The sequence below is a fragment of the Temnothorax americanus genome, unplaced genomic scaffold, assembly GCF_048541705.1.
Source record: "Temnothorax americanus isolate GAGA-0224 unplaced genomic scaffold, ASM4854170v1 Scaffold8, whole genome shotgun sequence".
Taxonomy (NCBI): domain Eukaryota; kingdom Metazoa; phylum Arthropoda; class Insecta; order Hymenoptera; family Formicidae; genus Temnothorax; species Temnothorax americanus.
Genome location: NW_027509802.1, coordinates 769,384 through 789,252, shown reverse-complemented (window position 1 = coordinate 789,252; position 19,869 = coordinate 769,384). Strand labels below are relative to the sequence as shown.

At 36.2% G+C, this 19,869-nt stretch overlaps 3 protein-coding genes across 4 annotated transcripts in view; 2 read left to right on the top strand and 1 right to left on the bottom strand.

The window, feature by feature from the left end:
• The window catches only part of Rsh (Rap GTPase activating protein radish), a 127,101-nt gene extending 119,587 nt beyond the window's left edge, over positions 1-7,514 (top strand). Inside the window, 2 exon segments of the mRNA XM_077424079.1 lie at positions 170-691; positions 868-7,514. Coding sequence (XP_077280205.1) covers positions 170-691; positions 868-1,023 — 678 coding nt within the window. The 3' untranslated portion in view covers positions 1,024-7,514.
• Positions 7,234-11,222, bottom strand: Tip60 (Histone acetyltransferase Tip60). The gene is made up of 6 exons (XM_077424085.1): positions 11,179-11,222; positions 11,030-11,098; positions 10,867-10,924; positions 10,326-10,394; positions 9,160-10,249; positions 7,234-9,075 (listed from the first exon to the last, which is right to left on the bottom strand). The coding sequence occupies exons 2-6, from the start codon at positions 11,072-11,074 to the stop codon at positions 8,967-8,969; spliced, it is 1,371 nt and encodes a 456-aa protein (XP_077280211.1). The 5' UTR covers positions 11,075-11,098; positions 11,179-11,222; the 3' UTR covers positions 7,234-8,966.
• Positions 11,223-11,326: 104 nt separating this feature from the next.
• Cph (BCL11 transcription factor chronophage) overlaps positions 11,327-19,869 on the top strand; it is a 154,481-nt gene continuing 145,938 nt past the window's right edge. Inside the window, exons 1-6 of one of the 2 annotated variants that reach the window (XM_077424082.1) lie at positions 11,327-11,558; positions 12,483-12,556; positions 12,957-13,044; positions 13,632-13,741; positions 14,006-14,148; positions 14,425-14,476. In XM_077424082.1, the coding sequence (XP_077280208.1) occupies positions 13,684-13,741; positions 14,006-14,148; positions 14,425-14,476 (253 nt within the window). In that variant the 5' untranslated portion in view covers positions 11,327-11,558; positions 12,483-12,556; positions 12,957-13,044; positions 13,632-13,683. Of the gene's footprint in view, positions 11,559-11,858; positions 11,954-12,482; positions 12,557-12,956; positions 13,045-13,631; positions 13,742-14,005; positions 14,149-14,424; positions 14,477-19,869 lie in introns of those variants that run through there. The other variant, XM_077424081.1, reaches the window with a different exon arrangement.

The window sequence follows — 19,869 nt, the reverse complement described above, 5'->3', positions numbered from 1 at the left end:
GTTTAATATGTTTATTCCAGCTATATAACCAGTGATGTGGTTAATATTAAATCATCACTAAATTAATATTCTAAGAAATATTATAGACCAATTAAAAAAAATCTCGAAGCCACAATTGGCCACGTGGTTGTAGTTTTGATCCTCTATTAATAAATATCAATATTTTCAGTTTGACATCATCGAGTTCGATCCAGAGACTTTCCGAATTCTGCTGGACTACCTGCACACCGGGTCCTGTCCACTGACATGCAGCAACATACCTGGTCTGATATGCGCCGCGGAGCACTACGACCTGCCGGAACTTCTTCAGGCTTGCTTCCATCACGCCAAGCAATTCCTCAGGGTCGAGATCGTCTGCGTGATGTTGTGCGCCCTTGAGAATTATTACTGGCGTTACACGTCCGCCTCGGAATTGGTCAACATGATCCTCGCGTTCATTGAGACGCGGGCCGAGTTGCTGTTTAACCATCCAGACTTCGTTACTCTGAGCGAATCGATGGTGCAGATGATCATGTGCCGTAGCCTCGAACTAGCGGAGGTCAAGAAGTTTGAGGCGATGCTGAACTGGGCGAAGCACAGAATCAAAACTAAGTCGACCAAGATCGATGCCAAGGTGGAGTTCAAGTGCATCATGGACAGGCTCAGCAGGGACCTCAAGTTACATAAGATAACGCCTCAAGAACTAATCAGGGTAGATATTAAAAGAAAAATGTGAATGATATTAAAGAATAAAAAGTAGCAATTAAGTATAACTTACGTAAATGATTAAAAATCATATGGCGCGATTAACTCCTACTGTAAAATAGATTTATAAATTATTTCTTTCGTTATTCTAAATACAAAAAGAATTGTTTTTCGTCTTTTCAGATTGTATTACCATCGAAAGTTATAAAGAACGAGAGGATCCTTGACACCCTGATGTACCAAGCGAATTCAGGCATATACAGAAACATCGACAGCTGTTTGGAGGCGTATCAGAGGATGCATCTGCAGGATCAAGAAAGTTTCGATTGTGGACTATGAAAGTTAACCAACACGCGAAAGGTGCCGCAAGGACGAAGTGTACCTGAAAAACGCGTGACGATAAAGGACCCATGAATTTTTCTGATGATTATTCTCTTGTAACGTTGCGGCATCCTTTTCGCGTTAGTTGATATTACATGCGAATAATCGAAGTCTTTTCACGGCAATGACCTGCAACTAGATCACTCCGACTACGACCGTGATATGTCGATAATTACACTGCGAGGCCTGACACGAATTATGATAGATTTCTCCGATATTACACAAGGTCGTTGTGCTGAGCCACTCGACGAATAATAAGTTTAAACATAATCTCGGCTCCATTCGCATAAACTTGATTTGAAATTACTCGTCTATAGTAATTCAATTATATCAGGTGGCGTATCAGACTGCCATCCTTGTTTTGTTATCAAAGTGAATCGTCTGTGAGGAGAATAATATTATAAAGCTGATATTAATGGAGGTATACTTGATAAAGAATTTTTAAAAGTTTCTTTAAAAAGTTTGACAGATTTGAAAAAGTTTCCTGTTCGAGAAACTTTTGGCTTATCCGACAAATGTCAGTTAAATTTGTGGAATACCAGCTTACGTTTGTAAATAAGAGTTCAACATGTAATAATTTCCGTAAATAATTATTTCCAAATAACACAAAATTTTCTATTATTAATTAAAAATTTATATGTACTTTGTTTTCGATTTTTAATATACAGAAACTGTCTTATAACAATGCTTCCATGACATACATTTCGTAATCTCCCATTTAGTTTTGGAGCAAACATAAAATTAGATAATATCTAGCATTATTAAAGATGATTCTTATTGCTTATTTTTTCTATATCTTTTTATGAATATATATACACATTATATTATTTTAATTCAATATTCGTATGAATTTTTATGATTCGATATCATTGGCTGCATTCCGATATTCACTGTCAGTACTGCAAATCTATATTTTACGTCACGTATACTATAAATTTTCAGTACTGAAAGTTGCTGACAGTGAATATCGGAATGCACCCATTATAAGGAGCGTTATTTTTGATAATATAAGCTCTTCCAAGCTGTCATAAGACAGCAAGTACACATTATATCAATAAATCAAGCAGGGAATAAAACAAGAAATACGTTACGTCACTTTCATGCTAAAGTTTCGTAAATAGGCGTTATCAATCTCCGCAGACTTTGTTATATTAATATATTCTTAACACGTGATTGATAAAATTAAATGTAAAGTATTGATTGAGAGCGCGAGTAACGCGAGAAACGTGGGAAAAGCATAATTTTTCATACCTTTAATGAGAAGAATCACGCAACTAAAATCTCTGATCAGTTAAAAGTCAAGGTAATTATTTAAGGAATACTTCTTATATTTCAATACCACAGGTGAACGATGACGAAGACAAATCTGGTTAGTAATATTTATCGTGTGACAATGTCATCTGTCCTCTGTCTTTGGTGAAACGACAAAGACAAAAATAGCGAACGAATCACTTGACGATAGCGTTGTCGACGTAAAGAGTTAAGAAATATTCACTTTAATGATCATCGATCAAAAAGGCTTTTGATTGAGAGCGCGCATCGTATCGGCGGCACTTAATAAATTGCCGACACATGACAATCTGTATCATAAAAGAAAACGCTACTAATAACACGTAAGATGGTTTACTATTACGTAAGCTTAAAAAGAAGATATATAAATATACATATAATATATATACGTATCGTTATATATACATAAGAATAAAACGATAAACGATGAATAACAACAATAATAATAAAAATAATAACGCTAATAATGAAAATGAGGTGTAAAATATAATATAATAACGATAATAGCGCAAGCGAATTGATGTTGAATGTTGGGAGAAAAAAATATACGTATACGTATACATATGTATATACGCATACATATGTATATGTATATAAATATATATATTCGAGGTCTGTTCTGTTTTCTATCGTAGATTTTATATTTTCAAATACTCTAAGACAGAGATTCTAAAATCCACGGAGAGGGCAGGCTGGAGAAAGAATTTTTCGCGCGACAAAAAACGCGCGGGCCTCTTTTTCGTTTAGCAAAATGACTCCCTTTTCCCACAGGGGAAACACTTAATCGTGGCCGCAAAATTTTTTATCACACGATCGTGAATCACTCGACCTTCCTGTTCTACAAAGAGAAGAGACATATCGACGATCTCTCTCCGATGGGAGAATGGATTTTCCGAAAGGAAGAGGATTTTCATTAGAGTCACTTCGTGATTTCGACGAAATCTTTGCGAATATCAAACGAGACCTCGACTAGCCTGATTCCGGCAGCGCTCCAGTAACGATTATATCAAAAAGTGAGAGAGAGGCGAAAAGAGAATAAATGGGATAGAAATCGCGCGATTTCACACGCAGAACACGTATTCCGCGATCTCCTTTTTCAAAGATATTTTTCAGGAGTCGATTTCTTCTTCGATGTTCCAAAGGAGGAAATATTTTTACACGATCTCGGTTGGTCGTCCGCGATGCGACGTAATATTTTCCAGCGCCGATTTCCCGCTGTATATTATGTTATTATATATGTAACAAGTAATATTATGGTACTTGTATAATGCGCGTAAAGGTATAAGACCGTTGATCCTCAACCACTACGGTGAGTTCAAATCTGTTCCCAATGCAGATCTCTCAGTTTTCAATTTTGCGCCAGAAATAGTGTCTGATTGTATATCTGACTATTGTTTGTGCTTCACAATCTATATGTTTTTCAAACCTTTGGGCTTGAAATGAAATAATTTGACTACTTTACATATAACTACGTGAAAGTTCATTTTATGTACCATTAGTTATAGTAATATATAATATTATGAGTTTCTCTCTATCTCTCTCTTTCTGTTTTTTACTCTCTACTAAAAATTACTATTACTAGAAAGATGTAATGATTTTTTCTTTGTCGAACATAATAATAGAACCAGACAGGCACATCAATAATAATCAAAAATGATTGTACTCTGTCATTGGGTCCAAAATTGATCTCATTTGTAGTTGTTATTTCATTCAAATACATATATTTATAGTAGTTGAGGATTAAAATCGGTCTCCTCCCGCTACGGAGGGCGCTAAACTGTTAAGTGTCTTATTGTTCAGGCAAGCGGCTGGACGAAAGTAGAGTTTCGAAATATCGCCATTCGACGAAATCCGATTATCCAGATTAATTCATGTATTTGTTTACTCTTATTATTATGCAGATTCGCTTTTTTTCTTAACAAAAAAAATTTTTTTGTAAATATATTTACCGCATAACAAAAAAAAAATTAAGATACAAGTGTATAATTCCCGGATATAATAATTATTTTTTTAATTAATTTTAGTTAGTAACTTTCTTGGAGATTGAATGATGAGTATTAAAGTCTTCACATAAGTGAATCATAATTTCCAGAAAACAAATTCAAATATAGGACACGATAATAGAAAACGGATCGCGAAGCGGGTGAAATTTGAAATTCTACTTCGTCAGTGTGTAAGCGTAGTTTTAGTGTGTGATCGAAGTGTATTCGATTGTTCATTGTATCTACGACGTCTCCCAATCTATGTAGAGACGCGCCATAAGCTCATTATTCATTCGTTATATTTATCGAAGTAAAACTCGGCGCAGGTTCACTTAGGATTGCTGATTACGATTACGATTACGTAATTGCGTAGTGATTTATAAGATTCGAGATTTATTCAAATATGATTATCGATAAAATTGACATAAGCATTGCGCTTAAGAACCGATATGTAATATTTGTAATGTGCGTTTAAACAATTTAATCTACGATATTCAATCGATCGCGACTCGATGGCAACTGTGTTCTGCGAACATCTAGCTGGCAAATGTAAATGCATCGAGTCGTCTATTCGCGTTTATCCGAAACACAGCATATCTGGAAAACCGACATAATTTTGACAAGCTTGTATTTCGATTTCGTAGACACGCAAAAAAACATTCTCGACATTCTCGTAGTGTGGTTTATTTTATTCTATCTGTAGCATCAAAATCAAACTAGCTGAAATTATACCGATATCAAATATCTTTGCTTGAAAAGATCTGAACCTGCGCTCGAGTTTGCTAAAAAAAAAAAATATCACGAATCAGTACAAACTTACGCCTGTCGTGTGTATAACTCTTCCTCCTCTCGCGCCGTGGTACGAGTATATATACTAATGTACAAAACGAAACTTTTTTTACTGTATTCGACGACAGTCCAGGCGTTGCTCGTTGTCAAGAAAGATAGAGCGAAAAGGGGGGGAATGTAGGGCGCCAAGCCGAGGTACCCCCTCGAGAACACCCAAAAAAAAAGGAAATTTGAAAAAAGTCATCGAACGCCATTCTGTCCAGCCATTGCCGCCTATTGTTCAACTGTACATTCACACAAATGTGTAAAGGAATTGTTTCGCAGAGGGATAGAGGAGGCAAATGAAAAAAAAAATAAACAGAAAGAGAGAGAGATATATATATATACGTATACATATATATTAAGATGTAAACACACACGTACACATGATTTACATCTGCACACGTATAAAGAGAGGGGTGAGAAAGAGTATAATGCGACGAGTCAAAACTGCGTAACGAAATATTGTGAGCCACGTGAGCGGACTCCGGCGAATAAGTAGCGTAAGTAAGTGTAATATCAGACGCACATTGAGGCGGATTTCCGAAAGGGAAAAAAATCGCGTCGTTAAAATAATCTTTTTGCCCTAAAGGATGTAAGATTATTTTTATCAATTTTGCCAATAATTTGCTATCAAATGGAATATCATGAAGGATTAAAACTGAAGGTTTATCGTCTCTTAATCTTTCTTGGCTGCTTGTGTTGTATATATAAAATTTGCTGGTAACATTCTGTTGTACATTTTATAGTGGACAAGTTTTTAACGATTAATTCACTCTAATAAATCAAAATACTGTTATAAATTTTATCAAACAGTTGTAAGTCGTTGTTTGGATATAAGTTACAATAGGCTGTTAAATACGTTGATCGATTATATAAATTCTGACGTTCCGCGGAATTAAGAATGACGATGCATGTGCATGGACGTGCCACTGTATCACGCAGGACTCAATGTGTGCCTGGCTAAGGATAATCTCTGCGTTTTGTGCGATGTACGAGGGTTGTGCATAATCTTAAGCGCTTCTCGCGAATTCTCCGGTATGCGTCTGGTTATTTGTGCGATAGTCTATATAAATGCCGTTGTCGTGATGCCGTGTACGTGTTGTCATTCTTATCTTGTTAAATACTCGCTGTTGTTCTCGACATTATATCGCTGCCATTGGATTTTCATCGTCTCGTTGTTGTTGTTGTCGTTATTGTTAAGGGGGAAACGTATTGTCCGTTCATTCAATTGCACGCACAGACGGCAGCGACGAGATACCACGACTATTTCTTTTTTTTTTTACTTCGCGGCACTGTACTCTTCCCGTGAACCACGATAAATTTTCAATTTTACTCCTGTATAATTTTATAAAAAAAATTCTATAGAATGTGTGTTCGGATTTTTGCAAAGCATTTAATTTAATTTTAATGATAATGACAAAATATCATTCCTAAATATGCTTAAACTGAAAACGATCTATTTTGTTATGAATAACCAACCGATATTCAAATTATTTCCACAGTGTGGTCGATATAAAAGTAAAAGTCGTGGTTCTCGATTCCTGCAACTATACATTTCTCTCATTGTCAGTATGAAAATATTGAGTGATCGATATCAGTTTGTAATTAGCTCAAATGTTATTTCGTTCATTCGGATGTTTAATTCCACTATATTAATAACATGATTGATCGTTTATCGATTGATCAGATTTCAACTTGCTTCGCCATGATATTGTATTATATTAATTGATTGATATATAATTTTTCATCCTGATATATCGCATTCACATTGTTGTATACGTGGATTCAAGTTACTAAATAGTGCGTGTAACGGACAGTGTTACCGGATATCAATTTTCGTAAAATATCAAAGAGCGTTTCGAGTTTCATGCGATCATATCGATGTGAAATCATTGTGACCTGACAATTGTGAAAAGTGCGTGCACACGAGTTTCTTCCTTCCGCTTATCGTCGTGATGAATCTTAGGAACTCGCCGTGTCGCGCTTACGTGGTAACGAATACAAGAAGAATACAGATAAAATTATGAACAAAGATTTATTGTATATGAAGCTACTGTGATGTTACTGTTGAATATAAAAAAAAATATATAATATATATATACATACATACATATATATATATATATATATATATATATATATATATATATATTACATAAAAGATGCTGTATTTAAAGTCGTGTCTAAAGATTGTTTTCTTTTATCTCCTCGCTCACCGAAACAAAGTCTGTCGTGAATCTGTGAAAGTGAAATTGTAATTTATATTCGTACAAGCAAACTATTTTTTAAAGATGACAACGTGACTGATCTATTATGTAATATAGGCAATAAAAATGTATTGTGCTAGATCTTTTCTATATGTATGCTCGTGTAAACCTCGTCAAAGTGCATAATGGAATGTAAGTGCTTGTAGAACTAGTAGAACTTTTCCTCCCTCCGTTTCATTTGGTATACATTATTGCATTTTGCGTAAATCATAAAAATTAATTTTTTAAAAGTAGAATTTCAATATACTATATGGACGTTTTCTGATCATGAGGAAATCGAGAATAAGCTACGTGAGATTTGATAATCTTTTTTTTATTCTTTAAAGCATGATTAAGGAATCAAATCTTGTTTTAAAAGTTTGTACCAATATAAAATTTATAAATGCAATTTTTTAATTTTATAAATTTATAAAACAAACTCAGAATTTTGTACCAAAAGATTTCCTATTAAAAACTTTTATATAAAATGATATTCCAAAATTAAGAAATATTGCATTCAATATATAATAACGACATTAAAAGAGCGAATTGGCAAATTGAGTTGAAATTTATTTTATATTGGTAACTCTATATGGTTTCTCTGTTACAGAACGAAAATCAATATCAATATACATGGAGAGGATTCATTATCTACAAACTTATAATACTACACTACTTGTAAAACATAAAAATTTAATTTTTAGCTTCTAATAAAGTTACTGAAAAGTAAATACCGGACGGCATTCAATAACATTAATTAGAAATTTAGAAAATAATTTCTATATTGGACAGGCTATTTAGCCTGTCCCTGTCCAAAGAAATAGTTTTTAAAATAAAGTTGCTTTACGCGATCTCTACATCTTGCATGAATATTAATAAATACGTTAATGCGTTATGTACTTATATAATTTATAATACTCGTGACGGTACTACGTCAAGATAATATACATATATAGTGTGAAAAAGATGTGTACATATTTACATACACGCAATACGTATGATGCACGTCTTCATTTGTCTCCGTGCGTGCTAAAAATCGGATTACAAATAGCAATCTGTATTCTGATCACATCTACATATATAAAGTTCTGTATAAAATTTTTGTATACAATTGAGCTGTGGGGAAATTGTATGTTATAAAATCACATTTATTTACAATTCTACAGGAGCGGTAGACTATTTGTACAAATTCGACCACTGTACAGCGGTTTGTGAATCTTTAAAAAAATTCTAATCGTCATATTAAAACATTGCATTTTTAAGATATAAGTTTACAGCAAATATTTTGTCAGGTAAAATTCGCGAGCGCTCGCGCAGTACGATCTTAGTCCTCTGTAATCGAGATCTGCGTGTGTCGACAAGTTCTAAAGCATTGCAATAAGCGTAAATAACGCCAGATACAGTCTTATTAAAACGCTAGACCATCAAGGTCAAATTAACATATATATGTACAACTTTGTACACCCGTTTTAACCATACTCGCTTTCAGAATGCCTGAAAAATAATTTCAAGACAAATCAGCATCGTTTTATTGTCAACTCGAGCTATAAGTTCACCATTTGGCTCTAACACTCCAGTCTTTCGGTGTCCAATGCAAACACTTAGGATCTATTCTGATCTGTCTCTTTTCCATTGCAGTTGAGTGTTGTTCGATAATTTCCCTGCGAATAAAGATATGCATCATTATGAAGATCTCACCGAATTCAGATAAATCATAATCTTCTTTCATTTTGACCGTAAATTACCTATTTAATGTTACAATATATTGTCCCTTGTAGTAGTTAATGAGATTCAGATTTTGCAGAGTCGATATTACGTCCTCTTTCTTGATCGACGTCAATTCGGAGATTTCGCTTATCGTTATCTGCGGCTTCTCGTTTTCTACCACGGGCTTTACGTTCAGCAGGATATCGAGTATCGTGTGAGCCCAGTAACTTCGGTACGAAAGTAAACCCAAATCGGACAGAGGCTTTTCGGGAGAACCAGTCTTTCCTTCAAATTTTGACAGCTCGTATGAAAATTCTATTAGAAGCTTGCCGTAACCTCTTCTCTGGTACGGTGGCAGTGTAAGAATGCATGCTACATTGTGATCTTCCGTCGATTCCTTTTCCTTCGAAAAATAGCCTACTATGTGAAACCCTCTACTATCAAAGTCTGTCATTACATAGAACAAAAATGGATCTGTGTCATAGTAAAGAGTTTTGTGATCTAAGAATAGCTTTGCCAGTAGGCAAAGATTTTGCGCGTAATTCTTATTCTTGCGGCCGTCAATCTCGAAAAACGATATAGATCCCTTCCTATATATTTCGTTTCCGGGTGGATGACGTAAATTGCACTTGACTAAATGCCTTTCTAAGCACTTTCGACTTTTCCTGTACTTTAGGCAGAACTCACAGATATATATACAAGTTAAGTTTACCATCTCTTGCGGATATGGGCTAAAATACCAAGGCTTTATTCTATGGCGGCCTAATTCAATTAGTTCTACGTTTTTCATTCTCGTGACTACATCATCGTGATGATGCGCCACCAAGGAGCCAGTGGGCCTGGGACCCGGCGTTTGCGGCGGCGGCGGCGGGGCATCTTGGGAGTCCTCATTTTCTAGAAACGTCGCTTTCCTTTTTCTAGACATTTTCTTTTGCAGAGCCGCTTGTAGCACGGCGTTACCGTTGACTGGCTCATTGCTAACGTTACTGGGACTAGGAGGTCTACTAACGGCCTGTTTTTTGGGGGTCGCCGCACCAGTTCCGGGCGTTGTTCCTTCGCGACGAGGATACTGGACTTTTCTAGTGTCCAGAGAATCTTCCATAACCCATTCATCTAATCGTTTGTTGACTGAAATAGCGCAGTTTTGATAACACTTGTCGATATTTATGATTCTCATACTTAAACGCCAAAGCGATTTACTTACAGTCCACATAGTGAACGTAATAGCACTTGACGCCTTGTACTTCCTTAACGCTGATGATTTCAGCTAGTGCTACAGATAGGACAAAAAGATTTTGTTTAAATTGTGTTGCTGTGACTTTTAATCTACAATATTATTTATTATATATTTAAGAATAATACACACACACACATTTGCATATAATATAATATATTAATTGTAACAAAATTGTAAACAAAATTACGTTACATCCAAATGTAATGTATTCTTAAATCTTATATATGGAGCAAGTATCTCAGTCAGAAATGTGATATATACATGTGCAATAAAATCGGCCTTATCAAGTGTGTTGTTTATCACTATAATTCAATAAAGATCAATGTATATAATTGCAATCAGAATATCTTCATCACAGAGTAGCGTAAAATACAATGTATAGCTCAATCTCGCCACATGGTGATCGCAACTATGCTCACTGTGGTGGATTTCAGAGAAAAAGCCACGCCTTTTATAACGACATATTCTTTGGGATGAACAGAACAACACGCGCGTACAATTTACTTACGCCAATCGTCCGTGCTGTGCATCTTGACCGGCAAACGACAGCCTTCTACCAGTGAATTCTGAAAATTAGGTTAGATCATCATCGTGTACGTGCATTTGCGAGTCGCGTGCGTCCCCGGGCGACCCGCCGGTGTTCCCGCCCACGGCGTATCGCGTACGCTTACCACCGAGTCGCATATTGTCTCGCGTTCGTCGTGCTCCTCGATCATTTCAGTCTAAAATTCGGTTCAACCCTGTCAACAAGCAGAATTTTATTTTAAAGCTTTCACGGTACCACACAGTACTGACGCGAGCGCCGTTCGTGCGGAACTACCTGAGGCGAGGAAGCGTCTCGGTCTGCTCGGTCGGCATTCGGCATCGGTCGGTGAACTGCAGTGAACTGCTAGGCTGGGTTCGGGGAGCGCGCTTTTAGCGCTATATGAGCGTGCTCTGTCCTTGTTCAACTTTCAGTAAGTAACAGAGACAGAATGACGTTGTCAGCGCTAATAGCGTCTCCTCTCCCCGAACGCAGCCCTAATAGCGCGCTCCGTTATTGGGTGCGAACGCACCCAAAATGTGAAAAGTCCGCGAAACGAAAGTGCAGTTGAGAGCAAACAGGTGTAGCATCGCGCGAAGTTGACCGCGCAATTCACGATTCACGCATTCACGCGGAACGTCGACGAGTGTCGGTCGGATCCATAATGTCGTGAGATTGTAAGTACGCTATTTCCGTTCGAGCGTAAATTTTGCATCATATAGAAGGCAAGGAAATAAGTAATATATAAGTAATATTTGCGTTGCACAATTAAAGTAATTTGTAAAGAGAAGAATACTTAATTGTCGATGCTCGACGATCGTAATAAAAGGCGAGCATACACAGTATTTGCTACTTGGAGTACGGAAAATGTATAATCGCGTTGAAGTTAAGAACAAGACGCGTAGCGACGCCGCGTCAATCTTGTCGCGTGAAGTTGACCGCGAGGCGCGCGGGGAACGAGGCGCCTCCGCCATGTTGATTACGTCACGGTCTTTCCGGGCCCGGACGGCGGACAGTCCAGACACAGGGCGGATCGGCTCCGGGACGAGTGGCGTCGCGACTCGTTTAACTGGTAAAAATAAGATATATTAACCTTGCGTTCGTTATTTACTTTACAACTATACTATCTAGCGCGTACAGTACACATTTGGCGCGCTCGGTATTGTTAGATTCTTGAAAATACATATTCGCGGTACTTGTTCGGCCGAAGGCGCGTCGTGCGGTCAGTCGCGAAATCGCGGATATCTGCTAATATGGATACGCCTATTCATTAGGAGGCAAATAAAATAATAATTGTAGTAAAAGGCAAGCATATATAGGCTGCGTTCGGGAAGCGCGCTATTAGCGCTATTGCATCATTCTATCTTTATCGCTCGTCAGGTGTAAAACAAGGATAAAATAAGCAAATAGCACTAATAGCGTCTTCCCGAACGCACCTATAGTACTTCCTACTCGAAGTGCGAGAAATGCATAACCGCGAAGTTAAGACGCATTATGACGTCCGCGCCGCCGCGCCGCGTCGCTTTTGGTGCGAGACCGCGAGACGTTAATCGCGCGCGGAAGATGAAGCGCCTAACATTCGAATCCCCTTTCATTTACAGAACGCGGCGGACAGAGTGGACAGACACGATGAGACGGATCAGCTCTCGGATCAGCTCCGGAATGAGTGATATTGGTGAGTATAACATGTAAATTAACTTTGCATTTAATATCTATTGCAGTACCCCTATCACGAAAGGTATAGATTCGGCGCTCGGATATTGATAATCCGTTCGAACGCGTATTTCGAAAGTCTTGGTCGGCCGAAGATCTATCGCGCGAATCAATTTAGCGACGCCGCGTTTTGTTGATACATTTCGTTGTATTGATTTTTATTTGTGAAATATCGCTGATATCGAACTATGATTTTTTCTCTTATTTCTCCGCTGTCGCAATATGATTAAGTACTCATGTGATTAATTTCGAGAGTATCGTAGAAAGTATAGGAAAGAATGAGGAGGCAGAGCCGCGCGATTATTGTATTCTAGTGATTGCTCGTAATCGATTAATTGTAATCAATATTTTGTGTGTTTTAGGAAACAGATGTGAATGTTAAGAAGAAATAGCAACAGAGAAAGAAGAGAAGAGGAGGAGCCGAGGAGGCGGCCAGGTTTAACAGATAAGGTGAGCATTTCATAATCTATTCATTAATTGTTAATAAAGGAAATAATTATTTATTTGCGGAGTATATCGTTTTCAGATCACTGTATGTAATAGTGTATTAAATGTCTAATACATTGTGTAATTAATGAAATATTTTAACAGCTTTTCCGTAATTTTATTGTATATCTCATACGGTCGTATTTCACTTCGTTTGTTATTTTTCGAAGAACTTCCTGAACTGGTGCACTAGTGCAGTAAATATAAGTGAAACAAAATACACTTGTCTCACTCTAACTTATTGCACCATTTCAGAAAGTTTTTCGGAAAAAAAACACAAACGGACTTACTTATTCTACTTATTTGTTGTTTAAAATATTTTAGCTTGTTTGAGAAGATTTTTTAAATATATAATAAATTATTTATGACTTGATTAATATAAAATTTATAGGTATACTGTATAAAATATTACTTATTAATATATAAAATGTTTCTAAATCTTTCTAAATAATTTCTCAATAATTAAAATGTATAGTAGTTCAAATTATATTAGGATATCAGGATATTTATCTTAGACATTATTTTTATTTGAATATTTTCGTATGTTACAGATCAATCTTGTATACATATAACTGTTGTGTGATATAAAAGAAAAGGGTTCAGATGGAAGAACCTGAGAGAATCCCGAAAGGCATCGGGCATCGACGTACCAACATTTCTGGTAAGTGTTACTTTTTATTTTTTCTACAGATGTTATAGAATTTCTTTTTTTGTTTATCTTTATTCAGTTGTCATGTTAAACCGTGATTCGGAATATAAATTAGTAAAAAGAAGTAATTTGAAAATTTTGATTCAAGTTGATTCTAACATAGAAACTTTTTTGCGAAGAAGTAATTTAAAAGTATATTAATCTGAATAACGAATAAGATGTTCGATGCGCGTGACAATTATATATTTAATCGATTCGATAATTTTTATGTTACAGAAAATATCAACGCGGGAAGAAGCATCAGCTTCGCATCGAGGGAACACGAGTGTTGCATCGAGGGAGCTGATAATCCGAGAGGACAGCCTGAGAGGAGGAGGAGGCCTGGGAGAGGCATCAGGCACCAGCGGAACAACTTTGCGGTAAATATTATTTATTTGTGTAAAAGCAACTTTTTTCTGTTTATTCTTGAATCGCTTTATTTCACAATAATTCAGACATAATAATTAGAAAGAAAGTGGTAATTTGAAGTTTTATAAAAGCTCATTATTGTAAAGATCTTTTTAGGAAAATAATTATTTAAATAAATATCTAATTGAATGATAAATGATAAAAGATTTGATGCCATAGTTATATGTTTTAAAACATTGGTTTTTTTAACACTATTTTAATATGAATTTTATGTTTGTATGTTACAGATTCAACGTAGCTACGTGGCAGATATAATTCCGCTGTTGCGAATCAGGGTCGGTGAGTGATGAATTTACATATTTATTGAGGTAACGGATGTGTGGAAAATTATTAAATATACTTACCATATATCCAGATAATTGTATACAATTTGATAACAATACGAAGGTCTACATATGTATAAGAATATAGCATTCTATACATCCGTTGCCTTAAAAAGAATAAATTAGTTTCTCTAGAATCTCTAGATTCTCTAGAATTAGTAGAAAAAGTTAAGAATATTCTCAATATTCCTGAAACTCTTCCAAGATTGATATAGCGAATGGGGTGAATATTATTGATACTTTCGAATGACAACCATAAACAGCAACGCAGGGGACCGATACTGGGGTCACTTTTGATTCATATTGAAATTTTTGTCATGCGACCGTGATTATGCATACTTTAGAATTATTTTTCATGATATCACAACTTAGATCTTTTCTTCTCGCTGGTGTATCGAATATTGTTTGGTACAGACATTCTCGCAATCATTTGTTTTGTTACAGTGATGAATATTCATTGTCTTCTCATGGCCAAAAATGATTTCGCAGTCCTAAAGACTTTGTTATTAAGAATTACAGAATAGGCCTACAGGTATCGGTCAGATTTATGAGAGAAAATATACCTGTTTGTCTCTGCTTTTATATCTTATTTTGTAACTCCGGTGGTCAATTCTAAAAAGACACAGTCAAACCGTTTAATCGTCCAAACGCGCTACATATCACTGGCGCTGTTAACTATAAATTTTTGGACCTTGAGAATTAAAAAAAAAAACGTAAATAGATAAATACGTAAATAAAAAATAGAAGTAATACAGTTTAACTTGCTAATGTTTTCAGATTACATATGTAAATATTAATTTTCTCAAAATTATCATATATACTTGTATGTAATATATATGTATTGAGGGAAACGCGTCTCTCTCGTTCTCACCGCGGACATTACATACTATATTTAGTCTATGTTTAAAAAAAGAAGTGGAATATTTAATATTAAAAAATAGTATTGTTAGGAAAATAATATGATTTATTAATAATAAGTAATTCGATATTGCTATTTAAGAGGCATCTGCGGGAAGAAAAGATAAATTTCACAACTCGCAAACTTTGAAAGTCACTTCAAGAATAAAATCTTAGAGTATAAAGAAAGTGTCCAATATCAAAATTTCTTAATCTTAAAGTTTGCGCCAGATTACGCGATTCGTAATTCGTTATTATGAATAGTATGAATTCACCGAGTTATTCATCGAGTTTGCATTTATTTCCAAGGGACGCATCGCAGTCAAAATGATGTCATTATCGGTATAGCAAGTTGTTCTCTACAAGGTTCCGAATGATGATCGTAGGTCTAGATGGCACTTTACGTGATTGCTAGGAATCTGCGGTTCCGCAGGGATGACTGATCCGCACAGTCATTTAGGCTTATTGTTAGCGAACCCACGGACCCGAGCTCAATATACTGCGGATATTTACATATATTTATACACCCCTATATATACATCCGCATACAAACATTTTTACGAGCAATAGTATAAATATTTGAGAAAGAATAAAAGCATATAATCTGATGAGAATGATAAAGAAATAGAGAAAGAATAAGAAAAAAGTTATGATATATATGTATAAGAACAGGATAGCCAAAGGTGGTTTATTTTTTATTAATATTCCTTAATTAAAAAGATAAATTTCTTTCCTTTAACACATATAGAAAATATTCTATAATAATTAATAATCTGTGTAAGTCGCAATAATCTGGCAGTCAGTCGTTTATATATATATATATATATATATATATATATATATTTCATTTAATGGTTATTCTATTATAACGGCTATCTTATCACATATTAAAAGTTATTGTACACAAATTCATACAAGATAAAGAAAGAATTATTTAAATAATATTTTAACTTTTATATTTGCGTAATCGTTTATTTAATATTGCATATTTATGACATCATTATTTACATATATAATGCTTGTTATTTTCATATTTTTATAAGATATATATTATATGTATATACATATTTTATAAAACATACTTAAGTATACTAAAAGAGGCAAGCCTGTACTCTTCTAATTTTGGCAAATGTCACAATGTAGATAGATCTGTAACAAATCAATACATGGAATCGCATAAATATTAAATATATCGTACAATTGCTACGGAATAGCAACGCTGAATGAGATATCATACGCTATATGTAATTAAATACAGGGAAGCTAAACTTGGCGTGGTGAACGTTAGGTGGGTGTACCCGAAAATTAAATCAGGCGATCCAGATATATATAATTTCGCATTGAGATTTCTTTATTTTTATACATGGAATTCATTCTCGAAATATATATGAACACAACGCGACGTGCATCCGGGCAATATATTATCGTTGCTTATACGTTAACGTCGCTAATTATTGTTACTCGTTGTGTGTTACATATACGAGCTGTCCCACTTCGGTGGTCGAAAGTAAAAATAATAGAATTTGTCTGGGTACTTTGAATTCGTTATTTCACTTACAAGCTAACGAACGTATGACTTATACGGATCTTTAGCATTATTTGTAACAATATATGGACATTGCAGAATTATTGTACATCTTTTTTTTAAATTTGAATGGAGATAATTAATTTTTAGAAGAATGTTATCGAGATTTTGATTTTTTCGAATTAGAAATTAATTTCTTATATCATATTAATATAGTTTGTCAAATTGTTTCTTTCTCTCTCTCTTTTTCTCTCTCTCTCTCTCTCTCTCTCTCTCTCTCTCTCTCTCTTCTCTTTCTCTCTTTTTTTCTCTCTCTCTCTCTCTCTCTCTTCTCTTTCTCTCTTTTTCTCTCTCTTTCTCTCATGATTATTGCATCATGATGTAAATGTAATTATTATTATAAAGTAGATAATTTGTTGGGCTAAACTTTCGTATAAAATTTTTAAAAATATTAATCCGATATCTGAATTCCAAAGTAGGTATAAAGCATAACTGTTTCGCATGAAATTTTTTCTCTGTCCTATCGACAATCTCTGCAATGCTATCTCAGACACACTCCTCGTATGTACCTGTGCATACGTGCATAAGTGCACGCAGTCACCGGTAAACGGTGTCGAAATATTTTTCAGGCATTCTGTGGTGCACGCTTATCTTCCCGAGAGATAACGCCTTGATACCGAAAATACGAGCCGTTCGATCGACCGTGTCGTATCGAAAGCCCACTGCCGTCTCTCGAACGGGAACCCCACCCGGTATATACATCCCTATATATGCTTATGTATCGGCCGTATGTATTCACGTATGTACCCGTGAAGTCTGCGGCCCCACACGTATATACGCACACGTACTTATACACACATAGACGCATACATCCGCAAATAAACGCGTATACACATGTGTACGCGTGCCGGCACACATAAGTGTGCTCGCATCGGGCATATCTACATAAGGGTTGATAGTGCTCGGGCGAGCGAGTTACCCTTACGTGGCAGGGCGTGGCCAGGGTCCACCAATCAGAGGACGGGGAGAATCTCACCGAAAGACCAAATCGAACGAAGTAAAAATTTCAGCGGTCGCGTCAAACGCCGACGCCAAAGGGGATGAGCGCGGTTGATCCAGGCTTACATTTTCCTTACTTACCCCCCGTAGCAACCTACGCCGCGCCGCGCCTGCACGCCACTCCCGAATCCCGTTCCTCTCGAACGATCTTTCACGCGTAACTGTAATTTTACTTGCAGGCTCGTTTCACTGCCCAACGTTTTTTTTTTATCGCTTTTTTGCGAACTCAAGTTCTCTAGCTACATTTCAATTGTCTTGTCCTTTATTTGCAAACTTTATTAATTAGAAATTAGTTAAAATCTTATTTTATATAAGATCGACTTTTATTATCTTCATTCAACGAGAAAATTATTGGCTATAGAGCTGTACAAAACTTGCACTTATTTAATAGCTGTGCAACCGTGGTTGCTCAACAGCCAAAACTTGTGAAAATAATTCTGCATAATTCTTCATGGCAATTCTGAATTCTCATAAGATAAGATCGATCAAAGTTAATCGATTCTCGCAAAAATGTTACGGAAACTAAACTCTTTCCGGACACTTTCCACGAGTTTCCTATCGAAATTTTGGGTCGCAAAGTCTGAAACTATATATCGGGGATTGCACGGAAGGGGATGAGGAGAGATACGTATATGGGGAGAGTGTGTGTCGGAAGAGAAGACGAAGTGGTAGGGTCTGCGTTTAATAGCCGTAGTGTTACCTCGGAGGCCCTTCGCCATTAAGAATCCCGCAAGACCGTCCCGGGGAGTGCCTCCCTCCCACCCTTCTTTGGCACCCACCCTTTCGGGCTTCTCCGGGACATATTACACCGCGCCCCGGTAACGTGGATACGATACGTGGCTATACGTGCCCGCCTATATATTGCCAGTGAGGGTATACCACGGTATACTAAAATCATTAGAAGCACGTGCGCCTCGCAGCGCGCAGAATCCCGATCCCTTGCCATTAGAATGCTTAGACGACGACGCTGTCCTATCCGGAGATCAATATCAAAACAACGGCGTGACCGCCCACAATCGTGAGACGACGCAAATCCCGAGGCTTTGTCGTCGTCTCGCGAACGAATTCTGTCAGTACGAGAATACTTTTCTCCATCGTGCGCAGAATTGCTTCGTCGAGCAGCAGGTTCTGATGTAGGTGCGAATAATTGCGGAAATCACGGTCTGCTAAAGCGCCGGGGAATTGAAAGGAGGGGAGAGGGAGATACAAAATAAAATATAATTTATATATCTGTACTTTTTAGAGGTAAAAAGTCATCGCCAGTTTTTGTCAATGTTCATTATTACTAGTTCCTAAGATACAATGTTTAGGAAAAGTCGTATTGGAAATTTTCATAGAAATAATAAACTTTAAACCCTGTTTTCTCTACATTTATAATAATGAAAAGATACGATTCTTTACTTCTCAGGTACAGTTATATATATATATATATATATATATATATTATATATATATCATCTTCCTATATTAAATTATATTAAACAACTTTTGAAAATAATTAACGTTATTATTAGTAATAATATTTTATCTTGTAATTATTGACAAAGATATTCTTTACGTGCAAAAGAGAGAATCTCGCAACGGATCGCTCTTCAAGTAACACGGAGTAACGACCTCGTTGCCTATGTCATCATCTTCATGTTTTGACCGCCAAGCCGAAGGAAAAGAACGCCGCTTACACAATCTTGGCGCATCTACTTTTCTAAATTACGTTGCCCTTCTTCACCGTCTCGGTTCGTGCATATAAGAGGTCGCCTCAAAGGAGAAAAAGTGAGTGAAAACGAGCAACGGAGAGTGCTGGGAGATATGGAGGAAAGAGAGAGAAGTGAAAAAAGGAGAGAGAGAAAAAGAGCGTGTGAAGAGAAGAT